The sequence below is a fragment of the Naumovozyma dairenensis genome, chromosome 9 (genome assembly GCF_000227115.2).
Source record: "Naumovozyma dairenensis CBS 421 chromosome 9, complete genome".
NCBI lineage: Eukaryota > Fungi > Ascomycota > Saccharomycetes > Saccharomycetales > Saccharomycetaceae > Naumovozyma > Naumovozyma dairenensis.
This window is the reverse complement of record NC_016487.1, coordinates 129,438-145,957: the sequence shown is the minus strand read 5'-3', so window position 1 is coordinate 145,957 and position 16,520 is coordinate 129,438. Positions and strand designations below refer to the sequence as shown.

The 16,520-nt window shown below is 34.5% G+C and overlaps 8 protein-coding genes across 8 annotated transcripts; 4 read left to right on the top strand and 4 right to left on the bottom strand.

The window, feature by feature from the left end:
• Positions 1 to 69: 69 nt before the first annotated feature.
• On the bottom strand, positions 70 to 756 carry VTI1 (v-SNARE protein VTI1; the record flags this gene model as incomplete). Its single annotated transcript, XM_003671830.1, has 1 exon — positions 70 to 756. The coding sequence occupies one exon, from the start codon at positions 754 to 756 to the stop codon at positions 70 to 72; it is 687 nt and encodes a 228-aa protein (XP_003671878.1).
• A 1,664-nt stretch (positions 757 to 2,420) lies between these two features.
• CIK1 (Cik1p) lies at positions 2,421 to 4,466 on the top strand (the record flags this gene model as incomplete). Its single annotated transcript, XM_003671829.1, has 1 exon — positions 2,421 to 4,466. The coding sequence occupies one exon, from the start codon at positions 2,421 to 2,423 to the stop codon at positions 4,464 to 4,466; it is 2,046 nt and encodes a 681-aa protein (XP_003671877.1).
• Positions 4,467 to 4,952: 486 nt separating this feature from the next.
• On the top strand, positions 4,953 to 5,741 carry ROT1 (Rot1p; the record flags this gene model as incomplete). Its single annotated transcript, XM_003671828.1, has 1 exon — positions 4,953 to 5,741. The coding sequence occupies one exon, from the start codon at positions 4,953 to 4,955 to the stop codon at positions 5,739 to 5,741; it is 789 nt and encodes a 262-aa protein (XP_003671876.1).
• A 403-nt stretch (positions 5,742 to 6,144) lies between these two features.
• Positions 6,145 to 7,248, bottom strand: RAD14 (DNA repair protein RAD14; the record flags this gene model as incomplete). The annotated part of the gene is made up of 1 exon (XM_003671827.1): positions 6,145 to 7,248. One exon carries the CDS (start codon positions 7,246 to 7,248, stop codon positions 6,145 to 6,147), a length of 1,104 nt encoding a protein of 367 aa, XP_003671875.1.
• Positions 7,249 to 8,198: 950 nt separating this feature from the next.
• ERG2 (C-8 sterol isomerase ERG2) lies at positions 8,199 to 8,870 on the top strand (the record flags this gene model as incomplete). The annotated part of the gene is made up of 1 exon (XM_003671826.1): positions 8,199 to 8,870. The coding sequence occupies one exon, from the start codon at positions 8,199 to 8,201 to the stop codon at positions 8,868 to 8,870; it is 672 nt and encodes a 223-aa protein (XP_003671874.1).
• Positions 8,871 to 9,642: 772 nt separating this feature from the next.
• On the top strand, positions 9,643 to 10,815 carry TOM40 (TOM complex pore protein TOM40; the record flags this gene model as incomplete). The annotated part of the gene is made up of 1 exon (XM_003671825.1): positions 9,643 to 10,815. One exon carries the CDS (start codon positions 9,643 to 9,645, stop codon positions 10,813 to 10,815), a length of 1,173 nt encoding a protein of 390 aa, XP_003671873.1.
• Positions 10,816 to 11,328: 513 nt separating this feature from the next.
• INP1 (Inp1p) lies at positions 11,329 to 12,774 on the bottom strand (the record flags this gene model as incomplete). The annotated part of the gene is made up of 1 exon (XM_003671824.1): positions 11,329 to 12,774. The coding sequence occupies one exon, from the start codon at positions 12,772 to 12,774 to the stop codon at positions 11,329 to 11,331; it is 1,446 nt and encodes a 481-aa protein (XP_003671872.1).
• A 646-nt stretch (positions 12,775 to 13,420) lies between these two features.
• Positions 13,421 to 16,321, bottom strand: PFK2 (6-phosphofructokinase subunit beta; the record flags this gene model as incomplete). The annotated part of the gene is made up of 1 exon (XM_003671823.1): positions 13,421 to 16,321. One exon carries the CDS (start codon positions 16,319 to 16,321, stop codon positions 13,421 to 13,423), a length of 2,901 nt encoding a protein of 966 aa, XP_003671871.1.
• Positions 16,322 to 16,520: the final 199 nt, after the last annotated feature.

Sequence of the window (16,520 nt, the reverse complement as noted above, 5' to 3'; positions counted from 1 at the left end):
TCATTATCGATATAGTATGTTAATATTTTTATATATTAAATATGTATAGTGCGCTACATACGTGACATATTACGATCTAAATTTCGAGAAAAGCACCAAAAGAATAAGTAAAATTAAAACTGCAATGATAGCGTAACTAATAAATTTATTAGCGATCAATCTCGTACTCATAACTTTCAAAGTTCTTATACTTTTATCTACGTAGGAATCTGCTTGAAACAAAGTTTGTCTCGAATTTTCCAAAGTTTCTCTTTGTGATCTCAAATCCATCATAATTTGTGATCCAATTCCTTCTGTTTCATTAGCCAATCGACTTGCATCTTTTAATTTATCACCTGATTTTTGTAAGATTGCATGGTTTGCTAACATTTGTTGTCTTTGTTCTTCTGTGGTCCCATCCATACCATTGTTGTTATTATTCATGTTATTCAATGAATCACCAAACAGAAGATCTCTATCTTTCATATCTATTAATTTTTGTAAAGGGATTTTAATTTGTGATTCAATATCTTTCTTATATTGACGTAATTTCGCCTTATATATGGCACGATCATTTGGATTCATGGACATGGAATTATTAATTTCAATGTCCATTTGATCTGTTAAATCTAACAATTCATCTTTTTGTTCTTCAATTTGTTTTAATGTGGAATTTCTTTGTGGTAATTGTTGCGCTGGTGCTCCTTTTAATGCGTTTATTGTTTGTTCAAAGGAGGTTTGGAACTCTGTTTCGTAGGATGTCAATACGGAGCTCATACTTTTCTGTGATGGGTAGTGGGGTACAATATTAAGGATGGAATACTATTCTACTACTTAAAGGTGCTGCCTTACAAAGGGCTTCTCCTACACTAATCATGTATATCTTTGTTAACATTACGTTATTCCACCTGTTCTTATTAAAGTTATATATAACGTATAATGTCTCTCTCCGCGTAGCCCGTCACATATATAATAATCTGTCGCCGTCTCAAAATGCCAATCAATCAGTTATGCAAGAGTGTAATTATAATACACACACGCATATATATATATATATATAGCAGGGACTTCTGTAGCAAATTGTATTCCAGTGGTTTGTCTTATTTCCTATATTTTTTATATTTTACATAGCTAGATATATAATACTGTCGGTAAATATATTTTAAATAAGAGAACAAAATGGAAAGAAGGAATTACTGTATATTCTAGAAAAAAAATCGTTTCATTCTATGAGGTTTCTATTTATCCGAGCTTCATACAATATACTAGTTTTTGTTGATTATTAGTCAACCTATTTTCCTTTCCTATTGAAAGACTTTATTGCATCCCCAAAAATGCTAAGCCATTCTTTCCTTCACTTTATAGTCAGTAGACGTGAGCCAGAGCCTGCTTTTTTCTAAAGATAGAAGTACTGAGACTTTTCAAACTTAATTGCGTAATGTTAACTTGTTGACTCGGCATAAAACTTAAATATATAACTTCATTGGAATACCATGTTTCATCAATAATGAGAAAACGACCCGTTTCTTGGTTACTATGCCCCGATTGAATCGGAATAAGCTCATCTATTATAAAGGAAACCAAGACGATCTGAAAATCCTAAAGTGCAAAATAAACCATCTTAGACATTGAGAAGATTTTTACGAGGAGACAAAAAACTGGATTGAGCAAGAGAGCTGCCGCTGTAAGAGTGGCAATTCCAGAATCAGTACTACGTACTTTATAGACCTTTTCCAAAGTCATTTTCAAGCAGGCCACTATTAACAAGGTCCGGGGCGTACATTCTTAGTACAGGAGAGAGTTTGTCGGTCTCTAACGATTCTTTTCCCAGTGAGACTTGTTGATATAAAATGCCATTTATCTTCTTCTAGTTTTAGCATGCTATACCATAGTATAACATAGTGTACCTATACATGTATATGTATACATACTAAGATGACAAAACATAAGATCACGTGAAGAGATTTCTATCAAAATTCGATGAAGAAGTTGCCCTAATTGTTTGCATTAGGGTAGGACCCAGCAGCCCTACTAGGGTTTTCAGAGGGTTTGCGTTTATGTTTACGTTTTTTGAAATAGTTGATATTTTAGAATTTGATATTGTTTGGTCTAGATGACGGGTAAATACATAGATGGATGTCCTTGAAGTGGGTTTGTAGAGCTTGTTACGAAGAAATACAGTTTAGATAAGGCTACATCAATTTCTCGTATTCGTGGTCTCGTATAAAATTAAAAGTGTTGGGGGAGAAAACCAGAAGCCTTTAATTTTTTAAGTCTAGGTGTCGGTACAACAAACTAAGGTAAAGTTGAAACAACCTCGAAACATTTTTGAGAAACAATTCTCCATCTTTTATAGAAACCAATACTGCATCGGCATTACATACATTCATACACATATATATTAACAATTGCATTTCGAGACTACAACACACATACTGAAAATGAGTAACCAATCCAGGATACCCTTCTTATCATATAATCATACCACCATTAATAATAATAATAATAATAACAATACAAGACAGAATAATAAGATTGAACCTCCTGTATATAAAAAACCAAAATTATCAATGTCACCTATACCGAGATCCCCCATGCTAAAGGATGTAACCAACCATTTCAATTCTCATACTACAATGTCATCATCTCGAATAGCAATACCGTCATCATCAAGAAGACTTTCATTCGACCCCTCTAATAATAATATCGAAAGGAAAAGCAATACCCCAGGGAGAGTACTCACGTACAATGGCGATAATAATGTTATAGAAACATTCAAGAGACGTGAAAGAAAGATAATGAAAGGTATAAATCATTTAAAGAACGCCATTGTCGAAATTGAGAAAGATATCTATAATTTTAAAACTTTTGAAATACCTGAACTCATTTTGAAGAATTCAAACAAATTGAATGATATTACGTCTATAATGAGGACTATCCACGAATTGAGTGGGAAACTAGATATGAGATGTATGGAGTTGGATACGATCGGGAGAGATGAGGTTATGATTGTGAATAACCTACAATTACAATTTTCTGTAGAAGTGCAAGAACTGGAGAATAAATTGGATAGAGAACGGTTCGATAAAAGTATACAATGTGAACAGAAGCTGAACGATGTAGAGAATATGAAACCCAGTCAAGATATCCAAGATGAAATTAATTCATTAAATTTACAATTGAATGATGTTAATGAGAAATTTAATAAGATTAAAGATGAAAATGAGAAAAAATGTCATGATTTTGAAATAGAATTAAAAGAGGAATTCGAAAAGTTTAAAACTGAAAAAAACATACCAATGAGTGCTTTACAAAATGAACAAGAACATTTAAATCTTGAGCTTAAGGAGACGCAGTTGAAATGTGAAACATTTGAAGGCAAAATCTCGAATAACGATAAAGAAATACAGTCAATGAATCAAGAGATATTAGCTATACAAAATTTAATCACTAAAACAAATGAATTAAATATATCACTGCGACAGAACAAAATAATATCTCAATCCAAATTAAATGAACAAAATAAGAGCCTAGCAAAAGTTCAAGAGAAGGCATCGTCAATAGAAAAAATTCATAAAATACAGCATGACAAATTAAGACAAGAAAGGATGACAAGAAAAAGATTAGAAAATATTGTTGATGAAACTAACTGTAAAATTAGATGTTTTGCATTCATTGATGAAAATAAATTATCTGAACGGAATTTTCAAATAGATTATATGAATAGAACAATAACAATACCTGGGAAAAGGAACAATCCTTTATTCATTAATAAAATCATACCGATCAATAAAATGTCAGAATCTGATTTCCTTTTACAAGATTATCAAATGTATTATGATTTGAAGATAAATAAAAAAACTGATTTCAGTTTATTTACAATCTCGAATAATAATGGAGATACATGGGATTCCCTACGGTATGAAATGTTACGCTTCATGTCCATTAATTATCCAAGTTACACTACATTGATACAACATGTTTTTATTGCGAACGATTCCGTGACCGATATATTAAGAAATGATCAATCAGAGGCTGGCAACATTAACATTGATATCAAAGCTAACAGTATTTCTTTGGATTCTTTGCAAGTTGATTTGAAAAAAATAGATTTGACGACAATGAATCACCATAAACCATTGCCTGAAAATGGTATTCATTTTTCGAAACTACAGGTATCTATAACCCGACATTCCTCACCGATAAACTTTTATTTCATTCAAATCAATGATGAACCGACGAGGCATGTTTTAGAGAGACTAATATCTCGACCATCACCAGCTTTATTATATCTTTCAACTCCATCTTCTTCTCCTTCCTCTTCATCATCTTTGAAGTCACAAGATACTGGAGACGTTACATTAGTGGCTCGAGTTTTGAAAACGGTCCTCTTGGGGTTATCCTCTTCATTGTTATTCAAACTTGACAATGAGGAGACCATTAACTCTTTAACAGACTCCATAGAGAAATTCATTGATTATCGTTGAAAATGCAAATTACCCGCAAGATATATGGGGTTATTCAGACCCTAGATGTATATATATATATTCTATACAAATCATCACGACTACCTTCGCCATAATAATACCATAGACACTCTACCAACCATATCTTCATTCTATAAGAGTTACTCTAGTAATGATTCTTGATTAACGAATATAGCTTCCCAGTTGCTGGGCGGCTATTTTATATCCGTAAACTGTATTGTGGATATTTTGCATCACGTGCAGACCCAAACATCGTATGATTCCGAATCAGGAAAATTTCAGTTTTTATTGTTTTAATTTTAGAATTTTGAGATTCTTTAAAGTATATACAATATGCACTATTAGTTAACTTCGAAGAGGATATATCGAGTATTGTTGCATTTTGCTTCAGGAATATTATATTACAATTGTAGCGTCAAGATCAAGAAGCAGGTCTCTTTCTCCGTTATCTTTGACCCAACATATTAACTAATATAACATAAAAGAATGCTATTACCAAGTCTGTTAGGTTTCCTACTACAAACGACGATACTCTTCCATAAAACAAAAGCTGACAGTGACGCACAGTCCCTGTATGGTACATGGTCATCCAAATCCAATCAAGTCTTTACAGGCCCAGGTTTCTATGATCCAGTCGATGAACTCTTGATTGAACCCTCTTTACCTGGTATTTCATATTCCTTCACAGAAGATGGATGGTTCGAAGAAGCAACATATCAAGTCTCCGGTAATCCAAAGGACCCCACATGTCCCATGGCTTCCTTAATTTACCAGCATGGTAAATACGAAATACTATCTAACGGTACTCTAATACTACATCCCATCGAAGTTGACGGGAGACAACTATTCAGTGATCCATGTAACGATGATGGTATCTCCACTTATACAAGATATAATCAAACTGAAACATTCCATTCATTTTCTGTACAAATTGACTCGTACCATGGGGTTTGGTCGTTACAATTGTATCAATTTGATCAATCCCCTATGCAACCTTTGTATTTGGCTTATAAACCTCCGATGATGTTACCTACTGAAACTTTGAATCCAACTGATACGAGTAATACTGTGGAAAATACTGGTACAGTTGATGGTGCATCAGAAACTGGATCCTTACAAAAGAGATCCTTAAGGTCTATGGTTAAGAGAAGCTTAGAAAATAGACATAAGACTTCTGCTAGGAAGATTCAAAAGGGATTTTGGAGTTCGTCCATTTTTTGGTATATCGCTTCTGGTATGCTTGGCTTAGGTTCAATTTTATTTTTAATGGCCTGAGGGGAAAAGAAAAGATTAGTTAATTAAGTTAAATAAATTAAAAGACTAAGTATAATTACAATGCCTTTCACGGGAAAATGTGTTGCTATTTAAAAAATATATATATATCCGTACATGTAGTTAAAGTATTCAAATAAGAGAAACTTATATTAGAACAACGAATATTTGTGTTTTTTTTGAGACATGCTTATTATCTCGTGAACCGTCTTAGTTCGTCAAAATAGCGTGTCATGTCATGTCATGTGCTATGTCTATCATAGATGGTATACATACATTAGATGTCCCCAAAATTGAGAAGTAATGGCGAACACAATCCTGTAGGCTGGTATATATTGAAGCTTGTCAATACTGTCGAAATTGCGTCACTTTGAATGCTATTTAGATTTAGTTGCCACATTAAATTCTATATGGAAACTTCTTCTGTCTCTAACCCACATCCAACACATCTCCTTCTCAAAATATCATTCCCATCTTCATCTTTCCCACCATTCATCGGTTCACTAAATTCATGAACATGTAGTATCCCATGTTTCTTTTCTAATAGCTTCTTAGTATATTCTTGTGCTCTTGTTTTGATTCTCATTTGTTTAATTTGTTGTTGATATTTTTTCTCCCTTCTCATTGATTTCCCTTCTTCACGACGTTGCCATTCTTTATCTAATCCATCTTCACCATCCCATTTCTTAAACGCAAATGCTTCAATCTCACATCTAACAAACAACTGCATTCGAGCAAATGTCCCTGAATGAGGATTTGGTTTCTCCAATCTATGAAACAATTCCTCATCGTTTAATTCTGGATCAGTCAAGAAATAATCCTCCTTACATTCAGTCTTTGTCAACAACGAGTATTTCTCAGGATGCTCCTTAGCACAAGATTTACAAACTTGTAACTTGAAAACATCATTTAAAACCGGGTCCATTTCAATATTAATTTGACATTCCACACACTTCGGAGCCAACGAGATATGTTCCGGTGGTGGCATATTCTCATATATAGCCTTTCGTTCTCTTTGCTCTCTTTTCCAATCATCTAATGTCTTTTGTTTCTTCGATCCAAGAAAGTCTGGATCATTGTAATCGAAATCTTCAGACGATCGGTTTAGTCTATCTTGTGGGTTTATATACCCACCATTTGAATTTTGCATTGTGGAGAAATCATATTCTATATAATCTTTCATTCGTATGCTTGGTCTTATCTTCTCTAATGGTCTCTTTGGTGGAACAGCAGCAGCAGCAGCAGCAGCAGGCGTCATATTACTATCTGCACTATTGGAAGGTTGAGCATTCGTGATGTTGCCGTTGATATTAGTTCTATTTTGATCCCGTAAATCGTTTGTGGATGGAGATACAGAAGCTAGTTTCTGGATAACTGGTTGAGGTACTGGTTGTGCATTCCTACTTGCTATTGTTTTAGCTTGTTCCTTATTTAATATACCTCTTTTTTTCAACCTTTCTAAAGCTTTTTTCCTATTTGCTTCTACTCTGGCTTTCTGTTCAGGAGTCATTTGATATAACTATGGGGTGTTTTATTTCTCCTGGATATGCTTTATTGTATTGGATATGTGGGGTTTATCATTCGTTGTTAGTTGTAGTTGTAGTTGTGTTTCATATGACTAATGAATGTCCAGCAGCGCAGGTGTTACTTGCAAGTGAATTAAACTCTATAAGCTCACTTACATAAAATTTTTTTTGGCAGAGTATGATAATTAACAAAAGAATATGTAGCATTTCAGTTTGTCATCATTATTATCCCATTCCCTTCCATGTTAGTGAGCTTTATGTTTGCAACGTCGTGTAGCTAGCTCTCTCTTCCAGAATTAGTTACTTCCTAGGAGGGGAATACATCAGTAATTAGTAACAGAAAGAAAGAAATTATTCATCTTTCAGATATATATATATATCGATGTAAGTATACTTTGCTACCAAATGAGAGATTATATATAATCTGAATAAGGGCATATTTTGTCAAGTTTTCTTCGAGAAGTCAAGATGGATGGATGAACCAGTTTCTTTCGCATATTACTTTATGACCAAATAATATAAGTAAACCACAGATTTTCGTAAGATAAAGTGAAGTAAATACATAATAGAAAAGAATCAAAGACTATTATAGTTTTCCTAATACCATTCAGTCCATTTAGCTGCTGAATCATAAGCCTCATCTTCTTTTCAATGGGGTCTTGTTCCTTCGTTTAACTACACCAAAAAGGTGTCGCATTTAACGTTTTAAACGGTTACGACGTATACGCAAAATATCGTTTCACAAAACAAATCAAGACAAGAAGCCTTGCAAGAAGATTCGATCGCAATTACAAAAGGGCATCTCCGGTTATATATTTATATATAGAGCTCTTATTCTTCTCTTGCTCCCCAGATTAATTTGTTCTCAAACAATTCTTCCTTCCTTCTGAGAAATAAAAGGTAATACACATAAAACTACAAGAGTGAGAAAAGAATGAGATTGTTAACAGTTCTAGTTTTCCTAGCGACCACAGGTTACATCCTAAAGCAATTGTTCACTACATGGTTACCAAAGCATTTTATCTTCGATCCAGTCACTTTGAATCAAATTTGTAACTCAGTCCTAGTCAAACATGATCCATCATCTGAACATTTCCATACAGAAGCCCTACTAAGAGATGTCAGGGACGCCTTAGCTGCCCATTACGGTGAAGAATATATTAACAAATATTCTAACGAAGAATGGGTCTTCAACAATGCAGGTGGTGCCATGGGTCAAATGATCATTTTACATGCCTCCATTTCAGAATACGTAATCTTGTTCGGTACAGCAGTCGGTACAGAAGGTCATAGTGGTGTCCATTTTGCAAATGATTATTTCACTATATTACATGGTGAACAAAAGGCTGCTTTACCACATGCTACAATGCCTGAAATTTATACCCCAGGTATGACTCATCATTTACCAATGGGATACGCTAAACAATATAGTATGACTAGTGGTTCGTTTGCATTGGAATTGGCTCAAGGTTGGATCCCTTGTATGTTACCATTTGGATTCTTGGATACTTTCTCAAGTACTTTGGATTTATATACTTTATGGAGAACTAGTTATTTGACCGCAAGAGATATGATTAAGAACATTGTCCAAAATCATAAATTCTAGACATCTATATATTATGTGTACATCTTTCCTCCGTATAAGCTGTAGATTATGTACTCATGTAATCGAAAATATTTATAGCCATTTGTATCCTATTTTAATATACAATTGTTGAGCACAAATATGAATGAACTTTAACTTCCTAATTGCAACCCATGCAGCATATTTTGTGACACATTTTTTTTATTCCAAGACCATCATGTCCCCATAGAAACAAAACTTACAAGTAAAATCTATATTATTTTATTGTTATTATTAAAAAAGTATGTAAGCAATTGTAGTCTTATACAGTGTCTGTTCTTCCCTATATCCATGCGATAATCCAAAGTGTCTGGTCTTGTCTTGCGAATGAAGTGCGACGCGGATAACTTTTCTATAGTTATATAGAAGTATAAGTGAAGGACTAACCATTATAATCAAATTTATGTATATATATTACCATTACAGATACGTTACATCATTGCACTATCCTTAGTCTTGTATCTTATATCTTGTAACCTTATATCTTATAGAAGATATATATATATACTATTTGTTGTTGACTGTTGGTGCGTTAACGGTCAAAGCGTAAAGTTACCGAATTGGCGAGAAAGAGAGAGACGAAAACTTTTCCAGAAACCAACAAGTTTCAAAGGATTTGTTCAAAGTGGGAGGCCAAGGTTTCTACTTATCAAGAAGAAGCAATAGCAATCGCGATAAGATTAAACTACGGCTTGTACTCTTATTTAGTTTACTGTAGAATAAGCCCTTACGACACACTATCATCATCAGCATCATGTCTTCTGCTCCTGTATCAATGTCAGATTTCAACAAACTTCCAACCGATCCAAACGTCTCTCCAATGACTATCGAACAATCTAAGGGAAGTTTCTGGTCTTCTAACCCACTTTCAAGTTATGTCATAGATACTTATAACCAAGTACAAGCTCACAGAAAGGGTCTTTCTCTAGTGAACCCAGGTACAGTGGAAAATTTGAATAAAGAAGTCTCTCGTGACGTTTTCTTATCTCAATATTTCTTTACAGGGTTAAGAGCTGATCTAAATAAGGCATTCGCTTTAAATCCTGCCTTCCAAACTTCTCATACTTTTTCCATTGGATCAACTAACTTACCAAACTATGCATTCTCAGCTCTTTTCGCAGATGATAACCTTTTCGTTCAAGGTAATTTAGATAACGACATGTCATTATCTGGTAGATTTAATTACGGTTGGGACAAAACAAACATTTCCAAGGCAAACATACAAATCGCCAATGGCCAACCAACAATGTGCCAATTAGAACAAGATTACCAAGCTTCCGATTTCTCCATCAATTTGAAGACATTAAATCCACAATTCGCCACAAAGGATGGTAGTTTCACAGGTGTCGCCGTGGGTTCCCTTCTACAAAGTATTACTCCACAATTGGCTCTTGGTCTTGAAGTCCTTTACTCCAGACCTCAAGCAATTGCTCCAGCTGATGCAGGTGTATCATATTTAACCCGTTACGTCTCTAAGAAACAAGATTGGATCTTTTCAGGCCAATTACAAGCTAGTGGTGTCCTTGTTGCCTCCTTCTGGAGGAAAATTACTCCAAATGTGGAAGCTGCCATTGAAACTACTTTACAAGCCGGTATGGTTCCAATTACTGATCCTGTTGTTGGCACTCCAATTGGTATCCAACCAACAGTCGAGGGATCCACTACTATTGGTGCTAAGTATGAATATAGACAATCTATCTTCCGTGGGATTATAGATTCCAACGGGAAAATTGGTTGTTTCTTAGAAAGAAAAATCTTACCAACTTTATCTGTCTTATTCTGTGGTGAAATTGATCATTTCAAAAATCAAAGTAAATTAGGTTGTGGGCTACAATTTGAAACTGCAGGAAATCAAGAATTATTAATGATGCAACAAGGTTTGGATGTAGATGGTAATCCATTACAATCAATGCCACAACAAGCTTAAACGATCTATGTATGATGAATCTCTCACTCTTTGTCTTTCCCGTACTGTTAATGCAGTATTCCCGCTTTTTTTCACTTTATATATATTATAATATATCTTGTTTATAGTCATTTATTATTGTAACTATTTACTTTATAACATCACCTATAAAGCAAAGCAAAACAATGCAAAAATACAAAATACTAAATCAAACATTATTACTTTTATCTTGTTTAATGTTCTGTTCGTTTCGTCATAACAACATATTTTGTCAGCGGCAAACGGCAATTTTTGACTTTTGTTCTCTGCGCCGCAATAAGAAGTTTTGATTAAATAAGTCCAAAAATAAAGGACGTTGCCATTCTTCTAGGTTGTTTCCAGAAATACACAGGAAACGGATTAGAAAAAAATGACCCAGGTGTATGTTTGACACACTAAGAACTCGCCATCCTTCGTTCCGTTGCGCCAAAACCAATTTGGGTGTCAGAAACGTAGTATTATTTGCAAATCATAAGAATATATTATATTATTGGGTTAATGTAAATTAGAGAATAAAGATATAGATCTTCTATTTTGTATAAGCATTTGTTTCCTAGTTAAAGATTGGTCCGTATCTCTTGTCAGGATAGGTTGTATCATCATACTTCGCCTACTATCGTTACTTTCTTTAAGCTTCAGTCCATTAAAATGCTCCCATGAATATGAACAATTTTCCATTGCCCTTCTGAATGCATCTTGTATTTTATTTTCTGCGGGTAAAATATCAGATGTGCTATTCCTTCGTACTTGAGTTGGAGGTATGTATCGCGATTGGACTCTCTCGTTGTTTTCCTTTTCTTCTTCTTCTTCTTCTTCTTCTTCGTTTATATCTTCTAATAAGTAGTTCAATTCATCGTCATCATCGCTAGTATCTTGTTTTTGTTCTTCTATCATATTCTTTGGTTCGTAGCTTGTAGTGTCTGACACCTTCCCATCTGTGTATATTAGATTCAGTCGATTAATGTGTACACTAGAATTTTCTGCTAATGAGTCAGCTCCCAACTGACCTTCATCTTCAACTTCTTCTTCAATTATTGCAAATTGACATACCTTACTTATAACTCTTTCAAACTCCTTTATAACATTTTGTAACGGTTCATTTACACTCATATCATTCCCCAGGATAGGTAAAAAATCTATTTCCCAAAATCGTTCAGGATTATAAAAATTTATAAAATATTTATAACCATCATTAGCTCCACTACCACCATACAATTTAGTAACTTTCAATTTAGGTAACAGTGGATGAATGATATTACTGTTTCTTCCAATTGATAAATAATTCATCGTCTGTCCATTTCCATTTCCGTTTCCATTTACAGACCCTTTCATATTTGAAGAGATATCGGGAGTAAAAATTTGATAAATTTCTAATGGGCCTTGAGCCATTAATGATGTCGGTTTTATCCTTACACTTATCGTATTGGATAAATCACTCTTATCGCTATGAGAATCGGCAAAGTTCGAGCTAGAATGAGATGATGAGGATCTTCTTGTTGATGATGCAGATATAGGGACAAAACAATTCATTACTTGGACGTTGTCATATTTAAAAAGAGAGATTTTTTGAGCTGATGTCCTTTTATTATTATTGTTATTATTAGGTATTGTGGTCTTATCATTTGAAGATGGTGACGAGAAAGATGATTTCTTCTTCGGGATTGGTGTTGAGGGTTTCGATGGTGATTCTGATAATGGTTTTCGTTGCAATGTTCTATGATTAGATTTCACATTCGTATGTAACGGTATAGGATCCTTCTTCGATGAAGTAGACTTCCTACTAGATTTAAATTTGAAGGTTTCTCTTAAGTTTCGTAGAGTAGATGATGAAGAAGAGGATAGTGGTGAAGATGGGTGAGATGCTGGCGTGGATGTATGAGTACGTGTGGGAGTAAGAGACGTTTTTGTGTTAGGCGGAATTCCATCCGTTAATTTGGTCATAATATTATATATGACCTTGAACTAGATCACGGTGATGGTTGTACCAATTGCACTTGCTTCCCTTTTCTGTGATGCACTTGAAGGTCTTATTGAGTTCTTGCTCTGAAGTTTATTTACCTTTTAAACATTATTAATTCCCCATCGTCGATAATATATTAATTTTAATATTACGATATCTTTTATTTCCGTGATGTTATGATATCTCGGCGATTTAATAAAGATAAGGAAGGATATTTGAAGGCATAGAAAGGAAAGAAAAAGATACATGTTTTGTTTGATATTTTTTTTTATTCATCTATATATCACATATTCAAAAAAATATACATAAAGATTCTTTACTTAGAAAATATGGTTGTAGTCTAATTGGTAAAAAAATAAAAATAATAATAAAAATAAAGATCGTAGAAAAACAAGTACGTGCAAACGTTTTCCAGAGATATTCTATAACTTGTCATTAAAAAGTTGGGAAAAAAGGAGATTTCGGTTTTGGGGATCGATGGACAGGTCGTCCTTAATAATTAAAGATAATAATGCATTTTGACGTAACATGCAGGAGTAGCATTTAACTAAAGAACATTGGATTAAATTAATGATGATTAGGAATGTAGGGGTAAGGGTATATTAAAAGAGAAAATGTTCATAAATTTTAATCAACTCTCTTTCTGCCAACTAAGTGATCAGCAATTTCTCTGGTTGCTTGCCAGTGAATAACCTTTGGCATTCTTGCTTCCACATCAGTTTCGAAATCATACAATTGTCTGATTGGGTTGAAAACGATGTGAGAACGTCTAACACCTAAGACAGTAGCAGTAGCAGAGACAACCTTGTCATCCAATTTGAAATCATCGTCAGCAGCACGGGCAGCAGCGATAGTTTCTTGTTGTTCTTCGATGAAATCAACTGCTCTGATAGCAAATCTGGTAGCTCTTGTTCTATCAATTGGAGATGGTAAACCACCTTGTTGAACGTGACCTGGATAAGCTGGTTTAGCATCAAATCTACCGTTAGCTTCAGAAGTCATAACCTTAGCTAGATCAGTAGCACTTAAAGCCTTAGAAGCATTTGTACTCTTTAAGATTAATTTACCAAATCTACCTCTACCCTTAGCAGATTCGAACGATTCAGCTAAAGTTTCAATATCTTGTTGTAATTGTTCTAATGGGATACCTTCTTCTGGAACGTAAGAAGCTTGGGCACCGACAGCTAAAGCAGCACAAGTAGCTAAATAACCAGAGTTACCACCTTGAACGTCGACAACGAAAGCTCTACCTCTTGTAGAAGAAGCAGATTGCTTAACAACGTCACAGTATTCCATTAAGGCATTCAAAGCTGTATCAGAACCTAATGAATATTCAGTACCTGGGACATTATTTGATAAAGTAGCTGGAATTAAGACCATTGGGATTCTGAAAGCTGGATAACTTTCTCTAGCTCTTTCTAATTGATGTAATGATTCGAAAGCTTCAAACCCACCAACAATGACTAACCCATCGAATTGGTATTTTTGGAAATAGTAAGCAATCATACCGATATCAGCTTGTTCTGGAGTGACTCTGTTAGTACCGATTTCAGAACCACCACGACTTTGCCATCCAATCATATCTTTCCACTCTAAAGAACGAACACTTTCATGTCTAGCCAAACCAGACCAGCCGTTGTTAATAGCATATGGTTTATGACCTTGAGACATACAGTAAGTAGCCATTGAGTAAACGGCAGAGTTAATACCACCAGCTGGAGCACCAACGTTAACGATAGCGATTTTCAATCTCTTATCATTTGGTAATTTTGGTTCATTATGATCAGCAGAGTTAATAGCCATGAAATTCTTTAAATGTTCGACGAATTCAGTATCTCTTAAATCCATAGCTTTTTTGAAATCCTTAGCTTGAATAGCTTCAGCGACAGATTTAGTTAATCTAACAGATTCAACTAATGGTTTTCTAACAATCTTGTTTTCATTAATGGCGATTAATGGAGATGGGGTATCAGCAGTAGATTCCAAGACAGCGTTAACAGCTTCGACACCTTGTAAAGTAGCCAACATACGATCATAAGCGACAGCAGTACCACCTCTTTGAACGTGACCTAAAGTGGTAATTCTTGTATCTAAACCTAATCTATCGACAAGAACTTTATGAACATCAGCTGGAGAAATTGGAGTCAAATCAGCGGAAATGGCACCTTCAGCAACAATAACAATTGTTGTTCTCTTACCCTTAGATCTATGTTTTGCGACGATATCACACATTTGATCTTGCCATTCACTTGAAGTAGCAGGTTTTTCTGGAATGAAAATGTAATCAGCAGAAGTAGCAATACCAGCTAAAAGAGCTAACCAACCACAATTTCTACCCATAACTTCTACGACGAATGCACGAGAATGAGAATTAGCAGTAGCTTCGACATAATCAATAGCTTTACAAATTCTATCCAAGGCAGAGTAAGCACCAATAGTAGCATCAGTAGTTGACATATCATTATCAATAGACCCGACAGTCCCACAAATATTCAAATGTTGATATTTTTGGAATTGATCTTTAGAAATTCTTCCATTTTCCAACAATTCTTTAATCAAAGAAGGCCATTCTGATCTAAACAAATCTGCCCCAGTCAATGATCCATCCCCTCCACAAACGATCAAAGCATCCACACCAGCTTCAATCAAATGTTGAGCACCAAGCAATCTACCATCACGTTGTCTAAATTCCAAACATCTTGCGGTCCCAATATTAGTCCCTCCTTCAGTGGACCAACCACGAACATCTTCCCAAGAACATTCTTTAATATATTCCGGACCACCACGAACTAACCCCTCGTAACCTTCCATTACTACGAAAGCGCGACAACCTTTAAAGATTGCAGATCTTACGATGGCACGAACGTTTGAATTCATACCTTGAGCGTCACCACCTGAAGTCATTACAGCGATTGCCTTTTTAGGTTTTGTTGGGTCTATAATTTGTTTACCAGGTAATGATGGGTAATTATTTGTAGTTTGCATACGGTATGATAAGTCAGTGAATGAATGAACTTTTGATGGTAATGTTGATGTTGAGAATTTAGCCTTTTTGGTGGAAGGTGGTTCAGTTGGCATTGTGGATACAGCGTTTTTGGTGGAAGTGACACCGATGATGTTACCTAATGGATCTATTGTGTATAATTGCATTGGGAATAGATCACTTGGGAATGATTGAGTTGGAGCGTTTAGAGTGGTTAAGGTGTCTTTATTTAACATGATGTTTGAAGTGTTGAATACGAGGGATTCTGCGACGTGAGATCTCCAATCTTTGGTATCTTTAATTGATTTTAAGAATTGGATTTGAGATTCAGTTTTGGATTGTAAAGTTTTGTCTTCTTCCAATTTAATCTTTAATGAGATGGAACCATTGGATAATGTTGTTGTTTGAGTGGTATTATCTGTGGAACAATCATCTAATGCTAAGAATTTGGAATAAAATTCGATGGCTTGTTTGTATGAATCTTGAGAGTAAGCTTTAATTAAACAGTAAGATGTACCGTTAACCAAAGGAGTGGTCACAGTCATATTTGCTTGCTTATTTTTTCGTTAATGTTGTTTTTAACCTTCAACAGAAAGTATAAAATCGGTATTTTACTTGATTAAGATTTTAAACAAACAAATGGTTCTTGAAATAAGAAGAAACCCAACTTGAAAAAAAAGATGTGATAATAATACTTGGTACTATGACTACAAAAAAAAACTTTTGATAATATAGAAGGAAAAA